The sequence below is a fragment of the Oreochromis niloticus genome, linkage group LG12 (assembly GCF_001858045.2).
Source record: "Oreochromis niloticus isolate F11D_XX linkage group LG12, O_niloticus_UMD_NMBU, whole genome shotgun sequence".
NCBI classification, from domain to species: domain Eukaryota; kingdom Metazoa; phylum Chordata; class Actinopteri; order Cichliformes; family Cichlidae; genus Oreochromis; species Oreochromis niloticus.
The window spans coordinates 26,812,093-26,836,953 of record NC_031977.2 but is presented as its reverse complement, the minus strand read 5'-3'; the positions used below and the strand labels follow the sequence as shown (position 1 = coordinate 26,836,953).

The 24,861-nt window shown below is 38.4% G+C and overlaps 1 protein-coding gene and 3 long non-coding RNA genes across 10 annotated transcripts; 2 read left to right on the top strand and 2 right to left on the bottom strand.

Moving 5' to 3' along the window:
- LOC102082707 (uncharacterized) lies at positions 1-753 on the bottom strand. Its single transcript, XR_269682.4, has 2 exons — positions 314-753; positions 1-229 (listed from the first exon to the last, which is right to left on the bottom strand). It is a non-coding gene; the product is annotated as an uncharacterized LOC102082707 (long non-coding RNA).
- Positions 754-6,171: 5,418 nt separating this feature from the next.
- Positions 6,172-24,326, bottom strand: LOC100709451 (granzyme K). 6 transcript variants are annotated; one of them, XM_019365645.2, is made up of 6 exons: positions 24,275-24,326; positions 13,664-13,739; positions 8,258-8,399; positions 7,578-7,716; positions 7,045-7,314; positions 6,172-6,963 (listed from the first exon to the last, which is right to left on the bottom strand). In XM_019365645.2, the coding sequence occupies exons 2-6, from the start codon at positions 13,674-13,676 to the stop codon at positions 6,802-6,804; spliced, it is 726 nt and encodes a 241-aa protein (XP_019221190.1). In that variant the 5' UTR covers positions 13,677-13,739; positions 24,275-24,326; the 3' UTR covers positions 6,172-6,801. The 6 variants fall into 6 exon arrangements, with proteins under 6 accessions (XP_019221190.1, XP_025767803.1, XP_025767804.1 ...); XM_025912018.1 differs by lacking the exon at positions 24,275-24,326 and adding an exon at positions 23,950-24,244 and having other exon boundaries at positions 13,664-14,401; XM_025912019.1 differs by lacking the exon at positions 24,275-24,326 and adding an exon at positions 23,950-24,244.
- LOC112848330 (uncharacterized) lies at positions 7,217-13,223 on the top strand. Its single transcript, XR_003222419.1, has 2 exons — positions 7,217-7,304; positions 10,140-13,223. It is a non-coding gene; the product is annotated as an uncharacterized LOC112848330 (long non-coding RNA).
- On the top strand, positions 17,115-21,399 carry LOC109204551 (uncharacterized). 2 transcript variants are annotated; one of them, XR_003222418.1, is made up of 3 exons: positions 17,115-17,454; positions 18,852-19,040; positions 20,712-21,399. It is a non-coding gene; the product is annotated as an uncharacterized LOC109204551 (long non-coding RNA). The 2 variants fall into 2 exon arrangements; XR_002064044.2 differs by having other exon boundaries at positions 18,852-19,054.
- Positions 24,327-24,861: the final 535 nt, after the last annotated feature.

Below are 24,861 nucleotides of genomic sequence, written 5' to 3'. Positions count from 1 at the left end.
TTCGAAAACACAACAGTCTTTATTACAGCAACACCGGGTGATCTATTTACAAAGTGAGGGGAAGGACGGGCTCCGGGGGTCCACACACGAATGGGGAAAGACGCTGACAGTCCACACACACTCCGTCCACGCCTCACGCTCCTCTTCACGCTCCACAGAAAACACGATAGCTTACTCCACACCTCGCATGCTCGATCGCTCAGGTAACACAGGGGTTGGTCCAGGGAATCTGCTCACAGAGACACAAAGGGATTACTTAAAGGAAGATCGCTGAGAAACACACGAGAGTAAACTGAGCTGGGGTTACACTAACGAGAGTCGGCAACGGTCCAGCGACGAGAAACACAAAGCTGCCATCTTATGAAGGAGCTGGAACACTCTCGTGATGAGCCACAGGTGTGTCATTGCGACCAGGTGCTTGGGCCAAGGGCGGGAGCCCACAGGTGAGCTCCGCCCAGGCAGAGGGAGGAGGGAAAGGGAGGAAGAGAGAGAGCAGGAGCAAAATGAAAACAAAAACATGTAGCCATACTGAGCCGACCGGGTAGGCACAGGGACCCTGACATAAACTCAATAATCTATCGTTGACTGAAGCTCAGTCGTACTGCTAAATAGGATGCTCATGGAGAAGGTAATCAGCACAGCAGGTGATGGCTTGATGAGCTGCAGGTGCGGCTGCCTCCCGCGCTGGAACACTTCTGAGAGGAGAGGTCGCTCCATCAGGGGCGGATCTAGAGAAATTTTCGTAGGGTGGCATGAGGGTGGCAAAGAAATCAAATGGGGTGGCAAAATCAAAGCCTTTTTTTTTCCCCCAAAAACATATGCAGGAGGTTACATATGGTTAAAATGATTCAAATGCAGTAAGTATACACGTTTTTCATATAAATATAGTCTATAACTTAATTATTGTCTGTAGCCCACATAATTACACACTTTAGTTACATAAAACATGTGAGTTTTGATCTTATGTACTGTATAGCTTGTATAATAAATAAATATGTAGCCCAATAAGTATAAAATCCAGAAAGCTACACAACACGGGGCGGTTCATTTACAAACACAAGTCTAACTTAAGTTTCACACTGTTTTTTGTTAGAAAACAATCACATTGTTACAGTTTAAATTACACAAAATGTCAGAAATCTGCACTGTCATGAACAAAAATTTAAACCGAATTTTTCATGATTTGTTGCATTAACCCACTGAAGTCTGAAATACAAGCGGCCATTTTTGACTCCTTTAGAGTTTACGTTTGTATTTCACCCTCAAATTGTTTCTTTTTATTTTTTTCCCCTTGCCTTGTTTGGTATCATTCTTTTCAGCTCAACTGAATTTAGTTGTTTTTTTTCACTGACATACTGCATTAGTATTACTGATCTGAAATCACACAAACAACTTAAAATCTTAGTAGTATTTTTTACTGTAAAAAAACCCACAGACATGTTGAGTAAATATAAATTGTACATTTTGTAAACATATACAACTATTTGTCTAAAATGCAGCCAATATACCTGCCGTTTTTTCATTTTGTACAACCATTTAAAACTATTACTAACTAAAATGAGAGAACAATCAGGTGTCGCAATAAGATGCCGCACAAATGATGTGTGCCAGTAAAAAAAAAAAAGTTTGTCCACCAAAAGACAGAGGAGAACAGCACAGGGATAAACCTGCAGGCCTGACAACAGGAGGTGTATCACTCCGCTGGTTTTCTACTTAGTGACAGTGTTTACGTTGCAAATGTGCCTTTGTGACATTCATTAGTGCCCTCACTGACACACAAAACAAAACAACGACTACACAACAGAACAACTACACAAGACAACACAACACTAAGTATACACTCCACACTAGACGTCACAAATCTCCCACATCTAAAAACTCTCTCTCTCTCACTCGCTCGCTCTGTCTCGCTGCCGTTACCGTCACTCCCAAAACTTTTCCCTCTTCTTAAACAGCCAAATCCCACGTGTTGACTTTTTTTTAAATTGGTCGACATGGTACATTTTTCCACCGATAGGAAAGAGGTGGCTTTTTTTCCTGTCTTTACTGTTTTCGCGCTGTCCTTAGAAAACGCTTAAAACACACACACACAAAAACGTGACGACAGTATTTAGAAAAAAGCGTGGCTTATATATATTATCATAACTCTGGATTTACTGGCCTGTAATTAAAATTTAAAATCTTTGAAGTCCTAACTTTCAATGTGTTAGGATGTCTGGGTCGTTGACCCAGAGTTTTGAGTTTATTATGTTATTTATCATTTCTAGTCTTTGGTTTCTTTGTTAGAGTTCTATCTTATGGTTTATATCTCTGTGTCTGCCCTGGTCCCACGTTTCTGTTCCCTCTGTTGTAGTGCCTGCATGTGAGTCTGTGTCTTTTGTTCAGTCTGTGTTATGTGCTTCCTGTTTTACTTTGAAGGTCTCTGTCTTATCTCAGTGTGTTCAGTTTTCTTCCTTGTCTCGTCAGTTCTGATTTGCCCCAGCTGTGTTTCCCTCCTGTTACTCATTCCCTGATTGCTCCCTCTGTGTATCTAAGCCCTGTGTTTCTCTGTGTCCGTGTCGCGATCTACCCTTATCTAGCTGTGTGTTCTGTTTGTATAAGTTTATCTGGAAGTCTCAGTTTTGTTACCTTTTGAGTTCAGCATTAAAGCTGTTTGAGTTTACGTTTGTCTCTGGAGTCTGCACTTTGGGTCCTTTTCCTGCCTGCACACAGCCTTCACATAACACAATGTGGGCTGAAATAGAGACTCAGCGTGGCTGCAGCTTGTTGCTACGTCAGCTTACATCAGTCATGTGATTTGGAGGTGCAGCGTGTCCGTGGACCACGGAGGGTTAATATCACTCACCTTCCTTCCATTTCCAGAGTGTAACAACCGACCACCTGTGTAAAATCCGTAATTCCCATGGTGTTGTTCAAAATGTGCTCTGACACAATCATAAGCATCGCTTGCTACTGAAAACAAGAAAAAAGCCGGTCCTACTATGGGCTGAACCATTTGTTAACGGTTGAGGGGGGGAACACTCTGAAATATATTCAGTTTTAGCATTTATAGTCACTGTTGACTGTAACTACGCTCAAACTGTTAATGCTATCTTATTTTAATAAACAACACTGTCATATGCAAGACTGGGGTGGCACTTGGGGTGGCAAGGGATCATTTTAGGGTGGCACTTGCCACCCCATGCCACCCTTCTAGATCCGCCCCTGCGCTCCATGTCAAAAACATCCGGGAGCGCGAGTGTAAACAAACACAGGGAGAAGGAAAAAGAGGGGAAACAGAAAAACGCAGAACACACACGGACACAATGGGCAGGTTGGCCGGAGAGAACTGCCCAACCATGACATGATGTCACAATCAGCAGCATCAGAAAGTGGAAGTGATGTGAAGCTTTGTTTTAGCCAAATGTGAGACCATAGATCTTCCTTACTGAACTTATGCATGACCTTCATGTGGTGAAGCTGCGTATGTCTTATTTCGGCCTGATGTCTTGGAATGAACTGCAGCTCAGGTTGAGGTTGGAATCTCTTATCCCTTTACCCAGTTTGACTTGTTTTGCACTTTGCACACTGTGTTGCTTCTCATCTTAGCCAGGACATCCTTGTAAAAGGGATTTTTTAATCTCATGGATTTTTTTTTCTGATTAAATAAGGATTTTAAAAAATATATAAATATATTTTCCTAGTTGGACACAAAAACTCAAATCACCTAATTGTAGCAGGAGTGCAACAACCAATAACTGGGATCAATAGGGAAAAAAAGAAGAAAATATTAATCCAAAAATATAAATATCAACATGTTTTTTTTCTTTTGGGTTCTCAGTAAAATATAAAGACAGTGAAATTCCTCCAGTTGAGCAACACTGTCAGTGACCCTCCAGCCCGAAGTAAGTGTCTAGTGGCTGGATGGGGACCAGTGTTGGTCAAGTTACTTGAAAAAAGTAATTAGTTACTAATTACTGATTCCGTCTCCAATTAAGTAATCCCATTTCTTTACTGATGACATATTTTCAAAAGTAATTAGTTACTTAGTTACATTTGAAAAACATGATACAAAACCTGAATACATAATAAAGCAATAGACCTTTCAGCCCAATTCTATTTTTTATGCATGGTCCATTATATAAAATTGAATCAAATGGAAAGTCTCTTTCTAAAAATTGTTTTGAGTTTTAATCTTTTAACTCTTTGCACATTGCATTAAGAAAAAAATAAATTATATGCAACTGTCTTTGACTTGAAGAAATTGTTTAACATTTAAACATATTTTCTGCATATTCCAGTATATAAAATAATGTTTTGTGTTTACACTCACTCTTTCAAATAGATGCAAGTAAAACACAACAGAAAATAAATAAAAATCAAAGATTCAGCGGCAGTAAGTCCTGTCGCTCTTAAATCTATTTTCACCTGTTTAGCAGGAGTGGAGCAGTCGGAGCTTTGCCCGGTGCCGCAGCTGTCATGTCAGTGGGAGGATCCAGGGGTTTCTCTGTGAATTTCACATTCCTGTGGTGGCTTGCAAACTCAAAGTAATGTCAGTACGTCCACGCTTTAAACGCTGCATGGTCATACTCTCTCCCGCACTCCATATTATCCATTGGTGATCTACACATGTCTGTTGCTGCCACGGACGTTGCATGGGCTTACATCATTGTCATGAGATACTCACAAACAAAATCATAACGGTTAAGTAACGGCATAACGCAGCGTGCTTACGGGAAAGTAACAGTAATCTAATTACTTTTTTTGCAATAGTAATCCGCTACATTACTCGTTACTTGAAAAAAGTAATCAGATTACAGTAACGCGTTACTTGTAAGTTAGTCCCCATCTCTGATGGAATGGCACAAACAATGTGCCATTGAATATGTCCTAAATATTTCATATGTCAGTTATCTGGAAGAAGGGAAATTCAGATTTCATGACATTTAAAGAAAATAGAAAATAGCAAACAGAACACGGCAACACTAAGAATATAATGGTTGGCGACAAAGAGCAGCAACCATGTAGCTTTTCTGCACTCATTATTTTTATCCATCAGAAAGAATGCAGGCTTGAAGCACTTTTGAACTGGCTTCTCTTTGCAGGTGCATCAGGTACTTCCACATCTGTGTACTCTCAGCTAAAAGGCCAAACAATAATACATCAGCTATTACAGTGACTGTGTCCAAGGCTAAAACTGTAATTAAGGGATCAGTCCTATTAATGTTTGTTCCATATTTTAACTGCCTTAGGTTGCTGCAGTGGAAAGGACAAATCATGAGAGGGCTACTGTTAAATGTGCAGTGTCCATAAAAATTGGAGCAAGCTAACAGAAACCAACATATCATAAAATATGGCAATAAAAAAGCCGATTTGTGCTAGGAATCCAACAATTTTAAATAAACTACCAATTCTTCCAAAAAGAGTGAAAAAATATAAAGCCAGAGTTATGCCAGAAGCTTGTTGATGCCTACCACAAACATATGGTTGAGGTGCAACTTGATTATACATACAAACAACCCACCTACAGCCCTCAACAGCCGTTTTTGGAGTAAATAACTAACATCTTTACTTTTATGACCCTGGCATCTTCCATAATTTCCTCAGGGATTAATAAAGTATTCAGAGTCTCACTGTGGCACTGACAATCAGTATTCATACTGCACAACAAGGGGTTGCTCTCTGCTTTTTTGTGTGTGCACTATGACACAACTCCCCACAGAGGGCAAGGGCTATGCTAAAACTTTGATTTTTTATGTTGATGTCAGCATTGATAATACGCTAACATCAGCACTAGATGTAAATCTAGCATAGTATAGTATTCTTTTTGTGTCACTGTGAAGTTATATAAAGCAGTACTGAAACAAATAATGTTTTAAAAAGATCAAACAAAGAAAGTGCATATGTCACCCAATGAGTAATATATTGCTTTAAAGTTTGGAGATGATCCAATGGAAATTAAAACTTTTTTCCTAATTCATGTAACCTTGACTTTTGTCCTGTGACCTTAAAGCATTACATACTTCAGTGTTGTATTTTATTATCTTTACCCATATGACTGAAGCAGACCTGGCTGAAATCTCTGACTTCTATAAGCTTTAAAAAAATGAAATTGCAAGATACATTTATGCATGTGATTTATGTGATTTTGCAAAACTTTATGGCTTTATTGTGACATCTTAGAGCGTTGTGTTAAAAAAAAAAGTGTGTAAATAAAAAGTGTGTTGTACAGCTGTACACAGTCATGGTCATAGAATACATAAAGAACAGACTAACATAATATTGAGTTTTTCATTTAAAAAAGTCCTCTTGATACAGAGAAGTGGATGAATCCAGGGACAAACTTCCATTTTACCATGAAACATCCAATTCTTCATCATATTCTTATCATTAAGGGCCTAATTGTCACATCTGCTCTTACCAGTAGCAGTTTATAAAAAGTGGAACATAAAAAAGAGACAATTGCAGAAACTTGTTTTATAGAAAAAGGGATAACCTGATTTATGAACAGTCTGTAGTGACAACAGCTAAAATGACAAACATTAATCCACAAACCATCATACTGACTGTTTCCTTTTCATTTAGAGGGTCAATCCTATTATTGTTCACGCCACGTTGTAGCTGCCTTAAGTTCCTGCAGTGCAAAGTACAGAGTACAAAACCCTACCAGAAACTAAAACATCATAAACTATAAGAGAAAAAAATGCAACGCTAAAATGAATAATTGTCAACTAAGTGATCTACAGAGACCAAATATTATTTAACATAGAAGTATCAAAGATTCCCTTCTTGCTTTGCTCATATTGGTCGATGCCTGCGGATTCATGACATTTCAGATCTGTTAATGGTTTCTTGGATCCAGTCGAGTTGTTTGTTCGAGATAAACGAGTAGACTCCAGGTTTTTTAATAATACCACAACCATCTCCAAAAGAAGTGACTCCAGCCAGCTCTCCATTGCACAACAGTGGCCCTCCTGAATCCCCCTGCAGGAAAATCAAATTCACGATAGTTTTTCTTGGACTAACTAACAGGCGTGAAAAAATACATGCTTTTTATATACTTACTTGACAGGTATCAGCATTGTTTAAACCATTTGAACCAGCACATATCATGCCTCTGGTGATAACAGGTCTGTTGTTGTAATAATAATGAGAGTTGCACTTCTGTCTGTCAATCACAGTCACATTGACTGACATCAGGACATCCGACCAGTCCGTCTTTTCGGTTGTTCCCCATCCGGCCACCAGACACTTGCTGCCAGCTGGAGGGTCTTTGGCAGTGTTGCCCAACTCGAGCCATTTCACTGTTTTGGTCAACTCCACAGGTTTGTTAAGCTGAAAAAGAGTTAAAAATAACTATTACATATTGATAATGACTGTCTGTACATTAGCTTTACATAGTTGACCACAAAGTAAATATATGTATGCAACACTGTGGTAAAGTCTTGAACTGCCTGTCCTTTATTTATATATTTTATTTGGAAAATGGGAAATATATACAGCAATTTATTGAATTACATAATCTATAATATAAGGTTAAAATAAACTCATCCACATCTTTGCTTCATTTGTTTTTGGACACTGAATTATCAGCTTACCATGAGCAACATGAGGTCATTGCCCAGGAAGACACTGTAATAGTCCGGATGAGGAAAACGTTTCACAACTTCTCTGATTTGCCAAGAATCTCTTTCCACTTTCTGGAGGGAGTGGACTCCCAGGATCACTAGACTCACACTATAAAAGAAAAAACACAGTGATGATAGTTCATTTATATAAAATGTTAATAGGTCAGTCACCTTATTATATGTGGATTGTTGCATATGGCTGGGTTATGGCCATTACTGAGCATTAGATTAATTTGTGTGGTATAGTCGGTCAGCCAAATAAAGAATTTCAACAACATAAATTGAAAAAATCCATTATAAATAGCATTTCCTACAACAGCTCCATGGATATATAATGTTCACAATATAATGGAACATCTATTGAAATATAAATAAATATATATATATTTATTAAATATATCATGTCCAACTTTGTATATTTATCCTGTCAATTAAATGTAATCAACTTAACATGTAAAATTATAGTAAAATTTATTAGTTGACATTTGAAAATTCTGGATACTTGATACTGACACATTTTAGTGCCTATTTTCTCATTGTAGTTCTGGAGCAGGTGTAAAAAAAAACAAAAAACTTTTACATGGTCTGTTAAAAAAATGGTGTAATATTTGGATTTGAACATTTTAACGCAGTAATCCTCGGGCTCCTACCCAGTGCAGTGAGCAGCAGTCAGTACCCATTGTGGATGGATTAATGTCCCTCCACAGAAAGATGTTTTGCTTTCCACATAGGCCATGAAAGGCAGCGAGTGTGGCTCAACCTCTTTCCCTTCAATAATCTCAGAACCATGGCCTAAAACAACAACAACAAAATCCTGTCACATAACAAAACGAGCAGACTATCAAGTAATGAACAGCAATGAAGTAATGAAAGTAATGAACAGGTGAGTGAAACAAACACTCTGAACCAACTGCTTTGCAATACTAAAACACATCAGTAATGTGACATTGCATTTGCTGATTTACATGAAAGTCGAAATTACCAAACAGTAAATTCAAGTGCAACAAAAGACATTACTAACCTGGCTGGATGATGAAAAGGAGCATGCAACTGAAATTACGCAACCAGAACATTTCTTCTTATCTCTCTTTGATCAGACGCTGAATGCATTATAACCCACTGTGATGCACATATTTATATGTTGAGCTGAAAGCTGTGGTTTGACCTTGGAAATTGATTAGTCAACAAAATCAACACATCAAACCCAACCGTTCAAAGTCTGTGGTTAAATATATCATTAATATCTGTCCCACAACACCCAGTCTACAGTGTTCCCACAGGTGCAAATTCCCACATAATGCCATCCATGGCCTGTAGGCCATACGTAGAATCATGAAAAGCAACTTCCTGGGAACCCTTTTTTTAACTTCACCAAGCATATCAGCAGCCTATTTTCTATCGAATGCAATGCTTGTACTCATGGGCAATTTTCATTCCCCACAGTAAAAACCGGTCCCCGTGGGGTGGTTCATTTTTCAGGTCATGGACACCATCAAGATAGAAAAATGCACGCACACACACACACACACACACACGCACACACACACTTACAAACTATGTAATGCTGCTATGTAATGATGGCGCTCACAGTTTCAGGGGGTGCAGATATGCCTGTGTACCACTGAAACTTTTAACCAAATGTCATTTATACACCCACACTCAAATATGTATGGTGGTTGTGGAATTATGCTCTGGGTCTGTTTTCAGCCAGTGGTACTGGTGCACAAGGTGGATGTAATAAAGACAAAGGACTACCTCTAAATTCTTCAATTTCAGCTTGAACACAGTTGTTTAATCACAAAACAATGATCCCAAACACCTAGCCTTCCTACACATCAATCCTATAAAAAATTTGTAGATTGTGCTTTAAGGTCCATGCCAAGAAGCCAACAATTTTTAAATGAACTCTTTGAATAATTCCAAGCAGAGCAGAACAGTTCGAATATGTCATTGAAACACCCAAATTTCTCAGGCACAATAAGTCTTCTTATCTTGTTTTTTTATCAGGTGTTAAATGCACTGAAACCCAATTTGGCACAAAACTTTTTTATGCTGAGCTCAAAGGAAGTGCCGTAACCGTGAGTCAGCAAAATAGAGACATGGAACTGATGCATGAACTGATAAGCTTGTGGTCAAATTTAACATAAATAACAACCTTATTTAATGACTGTGTGATGGAGATTCTTTACATGTGACATTTCCACTGGGTGTAGACGTCTATGTATATCACTGATATTTTCAGCTATACTTACAAGGGTTACTAAAAGCTATGTTATATTCAGAAAAACTATAAAGCTGGTTGAAAAAATGAAACTGTGTTTGTGGAGGTAAATGATCACAAAAGACATAATGTTTTAATATAACACTCCAAAAAATGAAAGGAACACTAAATCAGTCTCAGCTGATTTGGTGTTAATGAAATTAACAACTAGAGGGGCAACAATGCGATAACTGCTAAAACCAGATTGGATTTACAGATGAAGGCCACTGACATTTTTCTCTCCTAATCTTTTCTGGCCATTTTTCCATTAGTTTTGCATTTGTCCATTTGACGTCATGAAGCGAAACCTGGACCCTACAGAGGTTGCAAAGATGGTCAAACTTCTCCAGGATGGCAGATCAATGTCTTTGCCAGAAGGTTTGCTATGTGTCCCAGCACAAATTTTAAAACCCTTTTCTTTTTCCACATAAATAGCCTCAAATATGAGTGCTCCGGTTTGCTTCAGATGACTGCAATAAAAGCAGGGAAAAGAAGAGCTTTCCTTGCTAAAGTAGTAAAGGAGCCCTTCTCTACATCACACGTTGACCAAGTTTTTTAGCAACAGGAAACTCATGTGTTGCAATGATAACTCACTGAAGCTCATTTACTTGCTAATAGTAGCTGTGTTTCTACACAACGTACTGATTGTAACTCAATCAATCAATTAATCAATCAATCAATTTATTTATAAGCACATTCAAAAACAACACAGGTTGCTGCACATAGTAAAAAAGTAAAAAGTAGATCAAAGATACACAAAGAACAAGACAAAACTCACTAACTAACTGATCTCAGAGCAATGAAAGCATATCCAGCAGCACCTTGCCACACACGCTGGTCCCCCTTTAGGTCAAGCACTGCTTCTGGGTCCTGACAGAACCCCACTGTGGGGTTCTGTCCCCACAGTATCTGAGAGCAGCTCTGATACTGAAGGACCCGTTCCACCCCAGCAATAAACTGTTCCGGCTTCTGCAATCAGGCAGAAGGTTCCGCACCATCCGGACAAGAACAGAGGGGCCCACAACCAACCATAACAAACTCAGACAGGGCTCACTTATTCCTAGTCCCATTTCATGCCTGATCCTTCTGACTTCATTGCGGCACAAGCCACTTTAACACCCCACTCACACAATGTACATTCCCAAATTTTGAACTGTAAATTTCCAGATTGTTTTATTCTATTTGACATGAACGTATATAATTCACTCACTTATTGCACATGTCCTCTTTGTATATATCTACTTACTTACTGTATATAATGTTTTTTCTCTCTCTATTTTGCACAGTCGAGGAGCGCATCAGGTCACATTTCTCTACGTGTTATACTTATATAACCATGTACGTGACAAATAAAAGGATCTTGAATCTTGAATCTGCGGTAACGTTAATTCAGACTGAACCATTTGTCTAGTAGTTTGAATAGTATGATGATTTCACTGGTCCACAGTGTGGTCACAAGATAACATACACACACAAGATAAAAACACTTCAGTTTTTCAGATAGAACATATCTTCTTTTCCTTCCTATGTTGATTCCACTGAAAGCCACAGTTTTTTATGCATGACACTGAGCATGAAGGATGTGGTCTCACCATGAAAATTAATGAGACAGCAAAATAGAGATATAGGAAGTGATGCATGCTGGTATAAAAACTTAAAACTTTATTGTTGTTTCAAAAATTTATCACAAATAACTATTTGCAGCCCACATTGTTACTGTATGTACATTGTACATTTATGACTGACACTTTCAGCCACTGTTAGTGTTTCTAGATGGTCTAAAAGCTAAGATTATAATCACCACATGTCCTTTTTCTTTTTGTTGTATATGTTTTTCAATTTTAAAAAAAAATGCTTCTTGGACATCAACTTTAGTTGTGGTTAGTCCCATCCACTGCAGGAAACTAAAGCAGCTACAAAATATTAAAAACTTTTATAGGACACAATCACCCTGATGGTTTTTGGATTACTGGTATTTAAATGTCATGGCGCCCCTAGTGGCAGACATGTTTGCAACGCGATACTGCTTACAGGGAAGAGGTGGCTCAGCTGGTGTCCTGGTGCCTGGAAAAGAATCGCTCCTTAAATGCTGAGAAGACTAAGGAGATGATTATTGACCCAAGGACGAGCACGCCCCACTATACATCAACGGGACTCAGGTGGAGAGGGTGAAGACCTTCAAATTCCTCGGCACCCACATCAGTGAGGATCTCAACTGGACCCATAACACACAGCAGATCATCAAGAAGGCTCAACAATGACTCATCTTCCTAAGGAAGCTGAGGAAATTTGGATTAACTTCCAAACCGCTCAGCAACTTTTACAGATGCACAGTGGAGGGTATCCTGACAAACTGCATCATGGGAACAGCACCACCCAGGACAGGAAGGCTCTCCAACGTGTTATTAAAACAGCACAATTCATCTGTGGAGTACTCCTCACACCACTTCAGGACATTTACCACACCCAGGTCAGAAAAAGGGCACAGAATATCATTAAGGACAGAACACACAATTCACACTCCTGCCATCTGGCTGACGCTACAGGAGTTTGAAAGCAAGGACAACCAGACTAAAACACAGTTTCTATCCACAGGCCACCAGGCAGCTGAATCACTGACTAATTGTTGAACTGTAGTTATCTTTAACCTGTAATTCGCAATTTTGTACATTTATATACAACATAATACAACTTCATACAATATAAACATTTTAATATTGCATATTCTGCATATATTACCACTGTGACAGTGTTGCATCTACTTGCACTTTAAATTCTGACTACCCACACATAAGCTACATAAGCACTTGTTTTACTTTATTTTTTTATTTTCTATCTCAGAATTAAGTTATTCTTTATTTTAGTTAGTTGTTTATTTAATTTTGTGAAGGGAACCTGCAAAGTAAGAATTTCATTGCTCTGTGTAACCACTTGGATTTTGTGGTGTATATGACAATAAACTTCTTGAATATCTTGAATCTTGAATTTAGTTGTGGTCACTGAAGACCACAAAAGAGTTTCTACAGGTACAAATCTGTAAACATGTAACGTGTCTGTTTGCAAAAAGAACGTTATTTTTAATCAAGTGTTAATTTCCCACAAAGTTCAATCTGTTCATCGTGCCTTTTCAGTGGGAGAAACTGTTCGTAACTCAACCAAGTGACTTCTTCAGTATCAGCTCACAGTGGTTATGACAACGGGATATTAACTGACCCCAAGGCCAATTGTTAGCCAGTAGTCAGTATATTTTAATGCAGAACATTTAAACTTTTATTGTAATAAAACAGAATTTGTCTATTCTGTAGTGTTAATATTTTTAGTATTGAGAATAGAATACTTCTTCTACAACTGTAAAATGTTCATAACCAGCATTTGATCAGAGACAGTCACACCATGTGGGCTCTTTGAATTTTTGTGGCCTGTTTAATCACAGTGATTCATAACATGAAACATGCAATTAACTTGCACTCACTGTGACACTGACTCTCAGTTTCCATACTACACCACTAGATGGTGTTCTCTGCCATATGGTGTGAGCTCTGTGTGCCTTCAGTCTAGTAATGAAACTAGAAAACCAATCATTTAAAAAAACACATTAACAAGTGGTTAAACTGATTAATGCTATTTTTGATCACCACTGACTATTGTGGCAACATTAATACCTTTTTCCGCAGAGCACAATAAACCAAATTTAGTCAGTATTTGGGGTTTTCCACAATTAGCAAGATTTGATCCACACTACTACTTAAAGTGCAAAGTAAAAGCAAATCAAATGCTCCTTCAATCAGCACCTTACCATGTGCCTGCATCCACCAGTCACAGTTGTTTCCTGTATGTTGCAGTTTCCTGGAAAGGTCTTGACACTTAACAGTCTGTAAAAAAGACAGATGTACAACAAAAAGCAAAGCAAACAAAACCATGTCCTTCAAAACAGATGATCAGCATTGTTTGGATACACTTTGGCTTTAGTGCAAGTGACTAAGAAGAATTCATATGAAAATAGTGATGTAGAGTTGTGTATGCACAGCAAAACAACACAACTGATGTTCAAAATATGAATAGCACACTGGCAGTATACTGGCAGTTTGTGGGTAGCTATGGACTTCTACCTGCAGAGAGTGTCTGTTTTCCAATGGGGCTGTGTCAAAAATATGTGGTACAACTGGTCTGTAGACTACGGTTGTTTGAGCTATTTTTGGTCAATCAGCTAGTTGCATAGAATAGAAAAGTTATAACAGCTGAAGTTAAACCACTGTTAAAAACAACAAAAAGTTTCCTTGGTAGCCATTGTTTGTACTTTTTTATTATGTATTTTTTGATCTATGGTGTTTGAGTCCCTCTTCTCCCATTCCTGGTAAGGTCAGCTATCCAGCCCTTCCCTGTTGCATGCCACTAGTCATCCAGACCGCATTCAATCAATGCACAGGATCATTCACAACAAGCAATGCGATATTGGGATTATGGAGGACTGCACAGGGGCATGTTTGCATTAGTTGAATACCCCTCTCTGTATGCTGTCCATAGGCAAATCCCTCTACAAATGGAAACATAAATTAAATCTTTCAACCACCTGACAACACACTACAAATGCAGAATAGCTTTTGCATGAAGGCCAAGAAAAACAGTGCAATGGCTGTTGACACAGTGCATCTGCGTATCCATCCAGCTCACAAATACACACTGGCCTCAATGCAAACATAAACCAATTGCATAACTATTTAAACAAATATGCCAGTCCACAATAATTTTTCAACATGGTAGTACAAACACCGTATGAAAAACATCACACATAAAATGAGGGGGACCTCAGAGCTATGGAACACCTTTCTAAGCATTTTATTCAAGTAAAATGAAATATAATACTATACAGTATAATGAAGCAGCTGAGCTATTGCATTTGGATATATTGTACATATACAATAAGGAACATTTACACTACCAGTCCAAAGTTATAGAACACCCTCCCCCCATCAAACTAAATCCTTGGAATTGTTCAGTTTTCGCAAGGCTCTGGGTTAGCAACACGTTTTCACTCCCAAAGCGTAAAATTTTAGCTCTGTTACAAATCAGCACTTCTGGGCACCCAACACATATTAGGAGATAAGAAAAATGAGGACACATGAGAACCATTTGGAATGAATCTACACATGTATATTCATTTTATTTAAATCGCTTTGGAAAACACTATCTAACATCATTAAAGTCATGGTTAACGTTAGGGATAAGGTTATGGTTAGGGTTAAGGCTGGAATACTACTGGATTTCATCCATAACCTGGCGCGTAGCATAAGAATGTGGAAGGTCACGTTTTGGCGTTCCTCAGGAACGCCGTGGGACGTGACAAATTGTCAGTGTATTATGACTCGGGAGTGAAAATGGGCTCGGGTTAGAAGCTGTTCTCGAATCTGTTTATTGGTGAGCATGAATTGTCTTCCAGTGGGCAGCAACTTTGACAGGTCTTGTCTGGGTTTGCACGTTCTTTCATGATATTGGGACAGGAAGTTCCTCCAAAAACAGCAGTGCACAGCCAAGGAGTTTCTGGTTTTCATGTCTTTGTGAAGGCCTTAGAAAGCTGATTTGCACATTCTTTCAGTACCCATCCACTCACTCCATGAAGGAGGGTGACAGCTCTAACCTCACACCTTACATCATGCTGTAGCACTGTGAAGGTGTGGCTGTAGTTATCACAAGGTTGTTGGCACCTATCTGTGGAGGCCTTTAGCTCTCTCACCTTTACCAAATAGGTGAGCACACCACCAGCTGTACAGTTACTGGTCTTGTGATTGGTGATGTTCTGCCTGCCCTGCCAGGCTTATCCTGCCTTCCTCCCCTCACCCACAACCGGCCGGCTCTAGTTGTGCTATAAAAGGTTTGGTTGCCAGATCTGAAAGCTGTGTCACTCCTAATTTTCTTTGGCATCCAAGGCTAGACCTGGACATGTTTGTTGACAGTAACAGTGACAACACAGTGATTTACACAGAAGAAAACATTTGATGTGTACACTTCCATGTCCTCATCCTCAGAAAAGGCCCACTTAGTTCAAACCTCGTCTCATAGCCACAAGGACACTCTTGCACGCCTTTGTGGTGGCTTGTATTTTGCTCCTAAGTGCAGTGTATTCTGGGATCATAAGTAGAGATAAAAGCTACTTTCGGTGGGTGGCTCTCCATGCTTGATTTGGCAGATTTTAATACCAAATGACCTTCCTGACACAACACCCAGGGATTGTACCTTCTCCTGGTATCAAAAAGAGATCTTTTACTTGTTAGGTGAATGTGTAAACCACTACACTTGACAAATGATCAAACACAAAACACATAAACTTCAAAAACACACACACAACAAGCACCAGAATGGAGATCTTAGAGGTCCTGTGTCTGTGCATGCTCCCACCATGTAACACGTAACATATAGCATCTAACTTAAAGTAGCAACTAATGACTAGTAATGACCAGTGTTGGGACTAACGCGTTATTAAGTAACGCGTTACAGTAACTACGTTATTATTGTGGTAACGAGCACGGTAACTAGTTATTATGCCAAAACCAGGAACGCGTTACTCGTTACTGGGATTTAGATAGGCTCGTTACTCGTTACTTCGTGTGGTGGATATCGCGGAGCTTCCACAGATTCAATAACATTAGCAAGTGGTGGAAGCCAGCAGGTGGATGAAGGAAAAGGGAGGCAAGAGGAGAGACCCGAGGCGGCCGCCGGTCCGCGTGTCAGGTGAACTGAACTTCAGGTAAGAAGTTATGACCTGCAGTCTATCGGAGTCAGATATAAACCAAGTTTAGGTGGAGTTTATTTTCGGTATGCTGACATTTTCGTACTGCGTGCTAGCTAGCATGACGGAGTTTCTATACAGCTGTGTGGGTGCTATGTTACTGATGTTGAACTTTATTTTGTTCATACGGTTAATTATTAGAGTTGCCAACCGTCCCGTAAAAACGCGTTTCGTACTGAGGTGAAAAGGAACACAGTTTGTCCCGGACTTCAGCTACAATGAAAAAGACACAAAGCTGAAGCTGCACAGCTGCCTCTTCTTCTCTCATTCTCTCCTCTCCCGTTTCTACTTCAATCACGAAACTGATCAATGATCAGCTGATCGGCTTTTCTCTCTTGTTTATTTATCGCCCACTTTGCGCCAGAAAGAGGAAACCAGCGGATGTCGCGTTAAACAACAGCAGCACGTTTAAGCTTGATCAGCTGTTGTTAGAATTTATTTAATATTAATTTCTAGTACACTCTAAAAAGTAATTAATGGGACCTTTAGTCATTACTTACATATATATGTTGTTGTGAAATGAAAAATCAAGTTCATAAATACTGTTAGACTTCCTAATTACAATTTTTATTTTATTGAGTTCGGGTGACACATAAATTATGCCTCTTTACTCAATATATAATCGTGATTTGTCTGAATTTAAAATCTTCTTTTAATCAAAAAACAATATAATTTTAAGTTCTGTCGATGTAAAATACAACTTGATGACGTGTAAACAGCTCACAGTTCCCTTCTTCTACTCAAGCGGACATATTCAACAGCACGTGTTCAAGGTTTATCAAGAGCTGTGTTCGTCGCGAACGGTGAGTAATTTTATGCGAAATTACACATATTTGCAGTCGCTTTGGATTTTGTTAGTTTACTTTAAAACAATGACGTAACATACATAACATACATCTTAGCTTGCCCCCGCGTTTGTGTGTGTTTAATGTACACACAGCAGCTAATTCCGCGATAGCATAAATTGTTGGGCTCTTTTTGGAAAATTTAACACTGACGTTACTCTAATGCAGACCACTGTAATTGTCTTATAATTTTTAAAAGATAGCGGACGTTGTTAGCCCCAGCGCAAACTACTATGCTAACGTAGCTAGCCAAGCTAAGTTGTGTTCACTGTGAGTTTATTTTTGAAATGTGAAATTTATTTTTTGAAGGGAAGCATTTTATGTTAGTAATTGTTAAGAAACGCTTCTAAATTTTCGTAACGTTACGGGGTGAAGTTCAACCCCATTGGCTTCTGCGCAGGAAGTGCAGTCGCCATTAGTCCGGTGTGTCTGTTGACCGCTAAGAGCGGTTCTTCACCGGCTGCTCGGCCTATTTTCACAGGTAAAAGACCAGACTTAAGTGCATTGTGCCGCATATGGTAGGGTAGTTAGCTGTCCCTAATTTTTGGGGACTTTCCGTGTTTTGTAGAGACGTAGAGGCGACGTGCATTGGCACTGGCTGTAACATTGATATTGCTCAATAAAGTTTGAAAGTAAGAAAAAAATCAATAGCGGGCCGCCATCTTGGTTGGGTCCCCATTCGCCGCCAGTGCATTTTTTCTACTGAGGAATGTATTCACCCATGGTAAATAAGGAAAATGTTTAAATATTTTTCCAAACAGATAAGGCAAGAAAGGTCAATAATCCCACATATGGTTTCAGTAGTATGCCAGTTTTTGCGACACTAGGGTGCACAAAAATGACCATAGCTGTTGACTCAGCATTGATTCCAATTTGGTTTTGGAGAATGAAATGAAAACAGATCAAGTGGGATTATTGACATTGTAGCTTGTGTATAAAAAAGTTTGGGTTTTTTTTCGTATTTACTGTCAGAAATGATTCTGTCCTGTCATGCCACACCTTATGTTTGCTTTTGTTGATAAAAAAAATAAATATATATATATATATAATTTTTTTTTTTTTTGAGTTAACACATTCCTCAGTAGAAATACATGCACTGGGGGCGAGTGGAGACCCCTCCAAGATCGCGGTCGGTGGGGATACACGCTCCAACAGACAGGCCCAGTCTATGTCACCTCTATGTATATTTGATCTATGGAAAGCCACGTTAGGCTTTCCAGCACCCAGTGTATTCAGGTCTATGTAGTTTTGAATGTTTGGTTCTAGCTCACACAGCTTTGACAGGTGAAACTTATTCACTGTATTGAAGACTCACAGGTGAAGTTGAAAATACCATCTTTTGTATTTTTGTGCAGGCACGACTTTCTGGTGTTATACACTGTCCTGGCGTTGCAGATCTAGGGGTTCCAGTTAAGACGTGGTCAGCCTTCTAAAGAAAGTGGGAATCTCACCGAAATATTCAATTACTTTGCTGTGTTTCTTGCCAGGACTAAGGCTCAAACCATCATCTTCTCCTGGTATCGAATACCAAGGGACCTTCTGAAGTAAGCTTTAACAAGTAAGCTTGAATTGAGTAATTCAGAATCATGAAGTATGGATTGGCCTTGCAAAATCTGTAAATTTGCAACCTCCACTAAGGAAGAGCTGATGAAACATTATAGGTTACGCCATATCCTCAGTGTACAGCCTCTGCCATGTCCTTACCTAGATTGTTTTTGTTCATTTAAGTCATGGGGTTGATCCAGAAACAGGTGTTTTGTCATGAAAGTTTCTCTTTTCTACTGCAAATTTCTAAATAACAGAGGTAGAAACATTTTTTTTGCGGCTGAAAGAAGAGAGACTCATTTTTGTCATGGTGGTTTCAGAATTCACATAGTCATAGAACAAAATATTCTGTGAGCCTTCAAAATCAGTGAAAAAGCTAAATATCTCTGGCACTGAGGGGGGTATGAAATCTGAGAGTGGCTGGCACTGAATGAGTTAAGGGACATTCCAACCCCAAGTGAAGAGATGTCTATTGCCATGTATAAGTGAGAAAAAAGCATTTCAGAATTACAATCCGAAGATGTTTATTGCCATTGTCATTGAACATAATTTGCTGAATAGAAACCTGTTTCCGTGATAAGGTGCAACATAAACACACAGGATAAAAAATTTTGTAGCCAGCGCAGTCATTTTCCTGATCTGGCAGCAGCTTTAGCAGAGCATAAACAATGGAAGTGAATGGCAGGTACTAGCATTTTGTGTGCAAAAGTGATTAAAATCACTCAATAATGATACCAAGTATTCCTGGGGAGCTCAACAATCATGCTGACTGCAAATGAAAAGTATGAATTGACATGAAGGATTTTCAGGAGCCGATTTAGACTTGGGACTACATTACGACAAAGCACTGCTGTAAGCCTCCACATGGTTATAACACAGCAGTTGAAGCCACTGCCGACCAGTGTCTATAAACCAACATGCTATTTGTGCAATATTTCTTCAACAAATCAAAGACCCATCCATTGTTACTGCAGCTTACTATGCTTGTATAGTAGTGGCTGTGTGTGTTTGTTTATGGAAGCTGGAGGCTTTTTCAACTTTTGCGTTATATCCATGCACCATGCAGTGGATGTTTACAGCGGTGTTTGTCGTAACTGCAATGTAGTCTCAAGTCTAAATCAGCTTCTGCAAATCTTCCGTGTTACTTTTGCACTTTTCATTTGCCGTGAACATGATTACTGAGCTCCCAAGAAATATTTGTTTTCATTACTGAGTCATTTTAATCACTTTTGCACACAACATGCTAGCACCTGCTATTCACTTCCATTGTTTATGCTATGCTAAAGCAAATGGATTGCTTCCGGATCAGGAGAATTAGTGTGCTGTTTACAAAAGGCTTGTTTCTCACTTTCTAACTGTGGCAATATGGCAATAGATAAAATTTCACTTAGAAGTGGAATAACCCTTAAAAATGATTTATTAGATTTTCTTTTCAAAGTGGAAAAACAAAACTGTGAAAAACAAGACATTTTTTATTTTAAACATTGGATTATGGTTTAATTTAGCTTTTAAAAATTACAGAATGACAAAGTAAAATCACTAAAAAACACAAAAGACAACCTGTTTTAGCTTATTTTCCTACCTGTAGTAGTTCATTCCCTTATGCACGTCATCCTGAAGTGCTTGAGCTATGTATTTTATACATCCTAACATTTAATTTCTCCTACAAGGATGAGGAGGAGCTCAACACAGACCTTGCAATGCAAATCATGAAGATTGCTATCATTGGTGATGGGCCTGCAACCATCATCGTTGAGGGATCCAAGATCCTGGAGAGGATTGATGTTGCCAGATCCTGTGCTTTGATGATGGGAGTAATCTACGCTCTGAACCTTACCTATCCCAAGCAGCTGAAATTTACCTTTGAGGTATTTCAAAAGCTATGCCTTGAGCTTGATGGACAAAAAGCCAGCCCTAAAGTAATGAATCTTAAGTTTGGTATTTTCTAGAGCAGACTTGATAGACCATTCGTGAGTGAGTTTCACAAAAACCTTATTCCTGCATTTCTGGCACTACTTCATTGTGTTTTACTAAATTTTAAAGCGCTGTTCTTAAGTCTTCTGAGTTAATGTTTTGCCGTGTCTTAAATGCTGTTATTTGCACATTTTTAAGGAATGCGTTTAATTTCTTCCATGACCTGTGTTCTGAGGGTACTGGTGTGTTTTAAAGTTTGTGTAATGCCCTCTTTAGCTGGCCTTAATCTTGAGGGTGAAAAGTCAAATATAGAAGAGAATCAAGAATACTTTGTAAGAGTGCTGACAAAGTTGAATGAAAGAAGCTTTGCTCATTTTATGTTTAAATTAGTGCATTTAATGTATAGCAGCCTGTCATCTTTTGTTTTGATTCACTGTCACATGTTAAAGTAAAAAAAAAAGAGGATTCAAGTAGTAGGTTGTATTACAGTTTTAATACACAGTTCCTTAAGTTTCAGCGGGCAATTTGTGTTCTAGGAAACTGAAGCCCACAAATCTTGCACTTCGCACGCACGTTAAAGAATTGTGATGTTTGTTATTGGAATTAAATGGGTCTAACTCATTTGAATACATCTGTCTGAATTTCTATTCTTTCTGAGCACCAGGTACAAGTCCCTTAGCTGATGTCCAGGTATTTGGCATCACATCTGCCGCATTCAAACAAATACACACAACATCCATTTCTTTTTCTGAAGGTCATGACACAAGAGCACACAGTGCATGTTAAGGCTGACCTTCGTTTGGGGAAAAAAGTGATCGACAAGTTTATAAGGTCTTAGAACCTTGACTTCTTTGTGGGCAGGCACCACCATGCATGAGCCTGCCCACGCAGTAGTCATGGTTATAAGACACAGCCAAATGATCAAGGTTGTATTTTGGAGCGACTTAGCCTGCTGGGAAACAGGTAAATGCCCTTATAGAATCTCCTGTAGGACAAAAAAATTACTACACTGTAACCAAAATATCATATTTGACCAACATAAATACTATTTATGCCGACAGTTAAGTTCATTTTAATTATAAATGTGTTTTATTTTGATCAAAAAGTTATTTCACCATACATAAATATAATCTTGGATCAACTTAAATTCCTGTGTATTTGTTGACAATTATTAAGTTCATGTTACTCAGAATGTGTTTTTTTTTGTGGCCAAAAAGTAACTTCACTATACATAAAATTCACGTTGGATCAACTTAAATTTTTGTGTTCTAGTCGAAAATTATTAAGTTAATTTTACTTAAGAATGTGTTTAATTGTGGCCAAAAAGGCTACTTCACCATACTCAAAAATATTGCTTTGAATTAATGTTATTCTGCCAGAAGTTGGCTTAACTCAAAAATTCTAGTGGAAAACGTTAACATGTTTTTTTTATTTGAACCAATGTTTTATTTATTAGAGTGTATCAGCTGATGTTTGCTGGAGCCACAGCTGTAAAACTGCTGGTCATGATATTGGTTTGGTTATCTGGTGAGAGGGAAACATGAAGATGAAACCAGGAGATGTCCTTACTGAATCATCAGAGCTGAACAGGTGATGGAGAAACAGGTTTACCTTTTAGGTGACATGAATGAGTTGAAGGGAAGTTATGAACTGTTTCTGAGAGACAAATAACACCAGCATCCTTTTCTAAGTAGCTGACAGCTGGTAACTGTGCAGGGGTGGATCTAGCAAAGTGTTGCCAGGGGTCCATGTAGGGCATTTACAGGGAAAGGGGGGGACAAGGAAATACTTTTCTTTATTATTCTCATTTAAAATGTCTCGCTTTAAAAAAATAATAATTATCTGAGTCTTACAACAAACAATTGATAGATTGATACATATATACCATCAGAACAGTGTACATCACTGTCACAACAGCGTTTATTTTCATTCAAAGGCTTTATGATTTTTCCTATAATGGCGGGCCGGTCTCTAGTCAAAATGCCCGGGACGATTGTTTTGTCCCAGTCCAGCTCTGTATGCAGCTCATCTGCAGTCTGGTGTTACCTACATCTTCCTATTCAGAAGGCAGAATTTCCAAGTTCTGAGTACAATCAAAAGCACCACGACTGCAGTTTTTGTGTTGGATGTAAAAAGCAGGCTAGAATCATGGCGGCGGTCAACGACGGTCCAGGCGTGGGATTTCTCTCGTGGAAATGTGCACATTATTTTTTCCTTTCTGTTGGTAGGTGGCACAGTGCACTTGTGGCATGTAAGCAAGATAGAAGACTGACAATCTTGCTGGGTATCCAGTTACGGAAGCAACACATTAACAAGAGAATTCTGAGTAAAACCAAAGTTACTTTCCCTAGTAACTAGTTACTTTGAAAGTAACGAGTAACTTGAAGTAACTGAGTTACTTTTTTAGAGAAGTAACTAGTAATGTAACTAAGTTACTAATTTAAAGTAACTTACCCAACACTGGTAATGACAAAGTCTGACAGTTAGATAATCTCTAATCTGGTTTAAACTGCCACTGTTTCAAACACAGCCTACTAAAATACAGCCTATAATTAGTGAATATAAACCCTTACAGATGATGGTAACATCATAAAATTTGCAGGTAGTTACATATAGATAGATTTTATAACTAACTACCTACAAATTTTAAGCCTAATGTTTCCAAGAGGAAAGTATTAGTATTATATGACCACATTTTTTTATTATTATTTTTAATTTACTTTATTTGATTGTTATCAAGTTTATTAGGCTTAAGTTAGTTTACAACATCTTATCAGTAAAGACGCAACAATTTTTACTTGTGCTGTGTGTCCTGAAGAATTTGGCCAAATTCACAAAAATAAGTTTCAAAATATCTATATATCTATATATTGTGTTAATACACAATCATTATTATGTAATTTAATCAGTTTTTTGTTTTTTCAGTTGACTAAAACGTTACCTGAAACGCAAGTCTGTGTAGGATATTAAAAACAAGAGATAAAATCTACTTACCTTGGCATCAGTCCTGTTCCCTTACAGGTGAAGGGGGAAAACATACCACACCTATCAAATTCCATCATGTCTTTTATTTGAGCTCTTAGTGAATTAAACTGACCAGACACCTGCTTTTGTGTTTACTCTGTTTCCATGGGCACCCACAAAAGCTCACAGGCCCACCTCGATGCGGGTGAAACTATCAAAGTTTGCCACACCCATACAAACTTATTTTGTCAGTGTTTATGCAAGTCTTTGTCATGTTTAAATAGCCCTCCCTACCATGGTGATCTCTGTCTCTCTCTCTCTCATACACACACATAAAATCAGAGTAAATGTTTACCTAGAGTTGGGTACATGTCCAAGTTGGAGGCGCCGTCTGCCTTGCCTCGCCTTTTCTCACTTGTGACGCAACACGCATAGAGTGAAGCCTTGTTTTATAACTGAAACTGGAAGCTCATATATCTCAGCAGGTGACTCAGCATCCTTATCTGTGAGTTAAAGTGCAAACAAATATGCTTTGACGCAATGGCCCAAAGATAAGATGAATAAAGTCTGTTTTAAAACCTGTGCCCTCCTATGAAGATTTAAAGGATGTTGCTTTGTTTGATTTTTTTGTTTGATTTTTTTCTTAAATCAGACATTGGATCTGTACGTGATGTGAAGGTTTGATTTTTCATAGCGTGAAACACACTGCGAAACAAACTAAAATAAAGGCTGCATGAAATTTAGTGCAGTATAAACAGGTTATTTTGCCGTATTTTGGTAAATTTACCAGTAATGTAGCGACGCACAGCGGCTTTGGTGTTTCTGGGTTCTCTGTATTTTTATCTGCTCATGTTCTACATAACAGGGTTAATTCACTAGAATTAAAAATTACTCAAACATACTTTAAAAATATTTATATAATGTTATTATTTTAATATAGCA

What these genes read in the sequence shown, in the direction of transcription:
- LOC100709451 (XM_025912018.1), bottom strand. Translation starts at nt 13,787, where the DNA reads ATGGTTTTGTTTGCTTTGCTTTTTGTTGTACATCTGTCTTTTTTACAG. An exon ending in CTGGTGGATGCAGGCACATG is followed by an intron (nt 8,400 to 13,663) that starts GTAAGGTGCTGA and finishes TTGTTGTTTTAG; the next exon opens with GCCATGGTTCTGAGATTATT. An exon ending in ACAATGCTGATACCTGTCAA is followed by an intron (nt 6,964 to 7,044) that starts GTAAGTATATAA and finishes ATTTTCCTGCAG; the next exon opens with GGGGATTCAGGAGGGCCACT.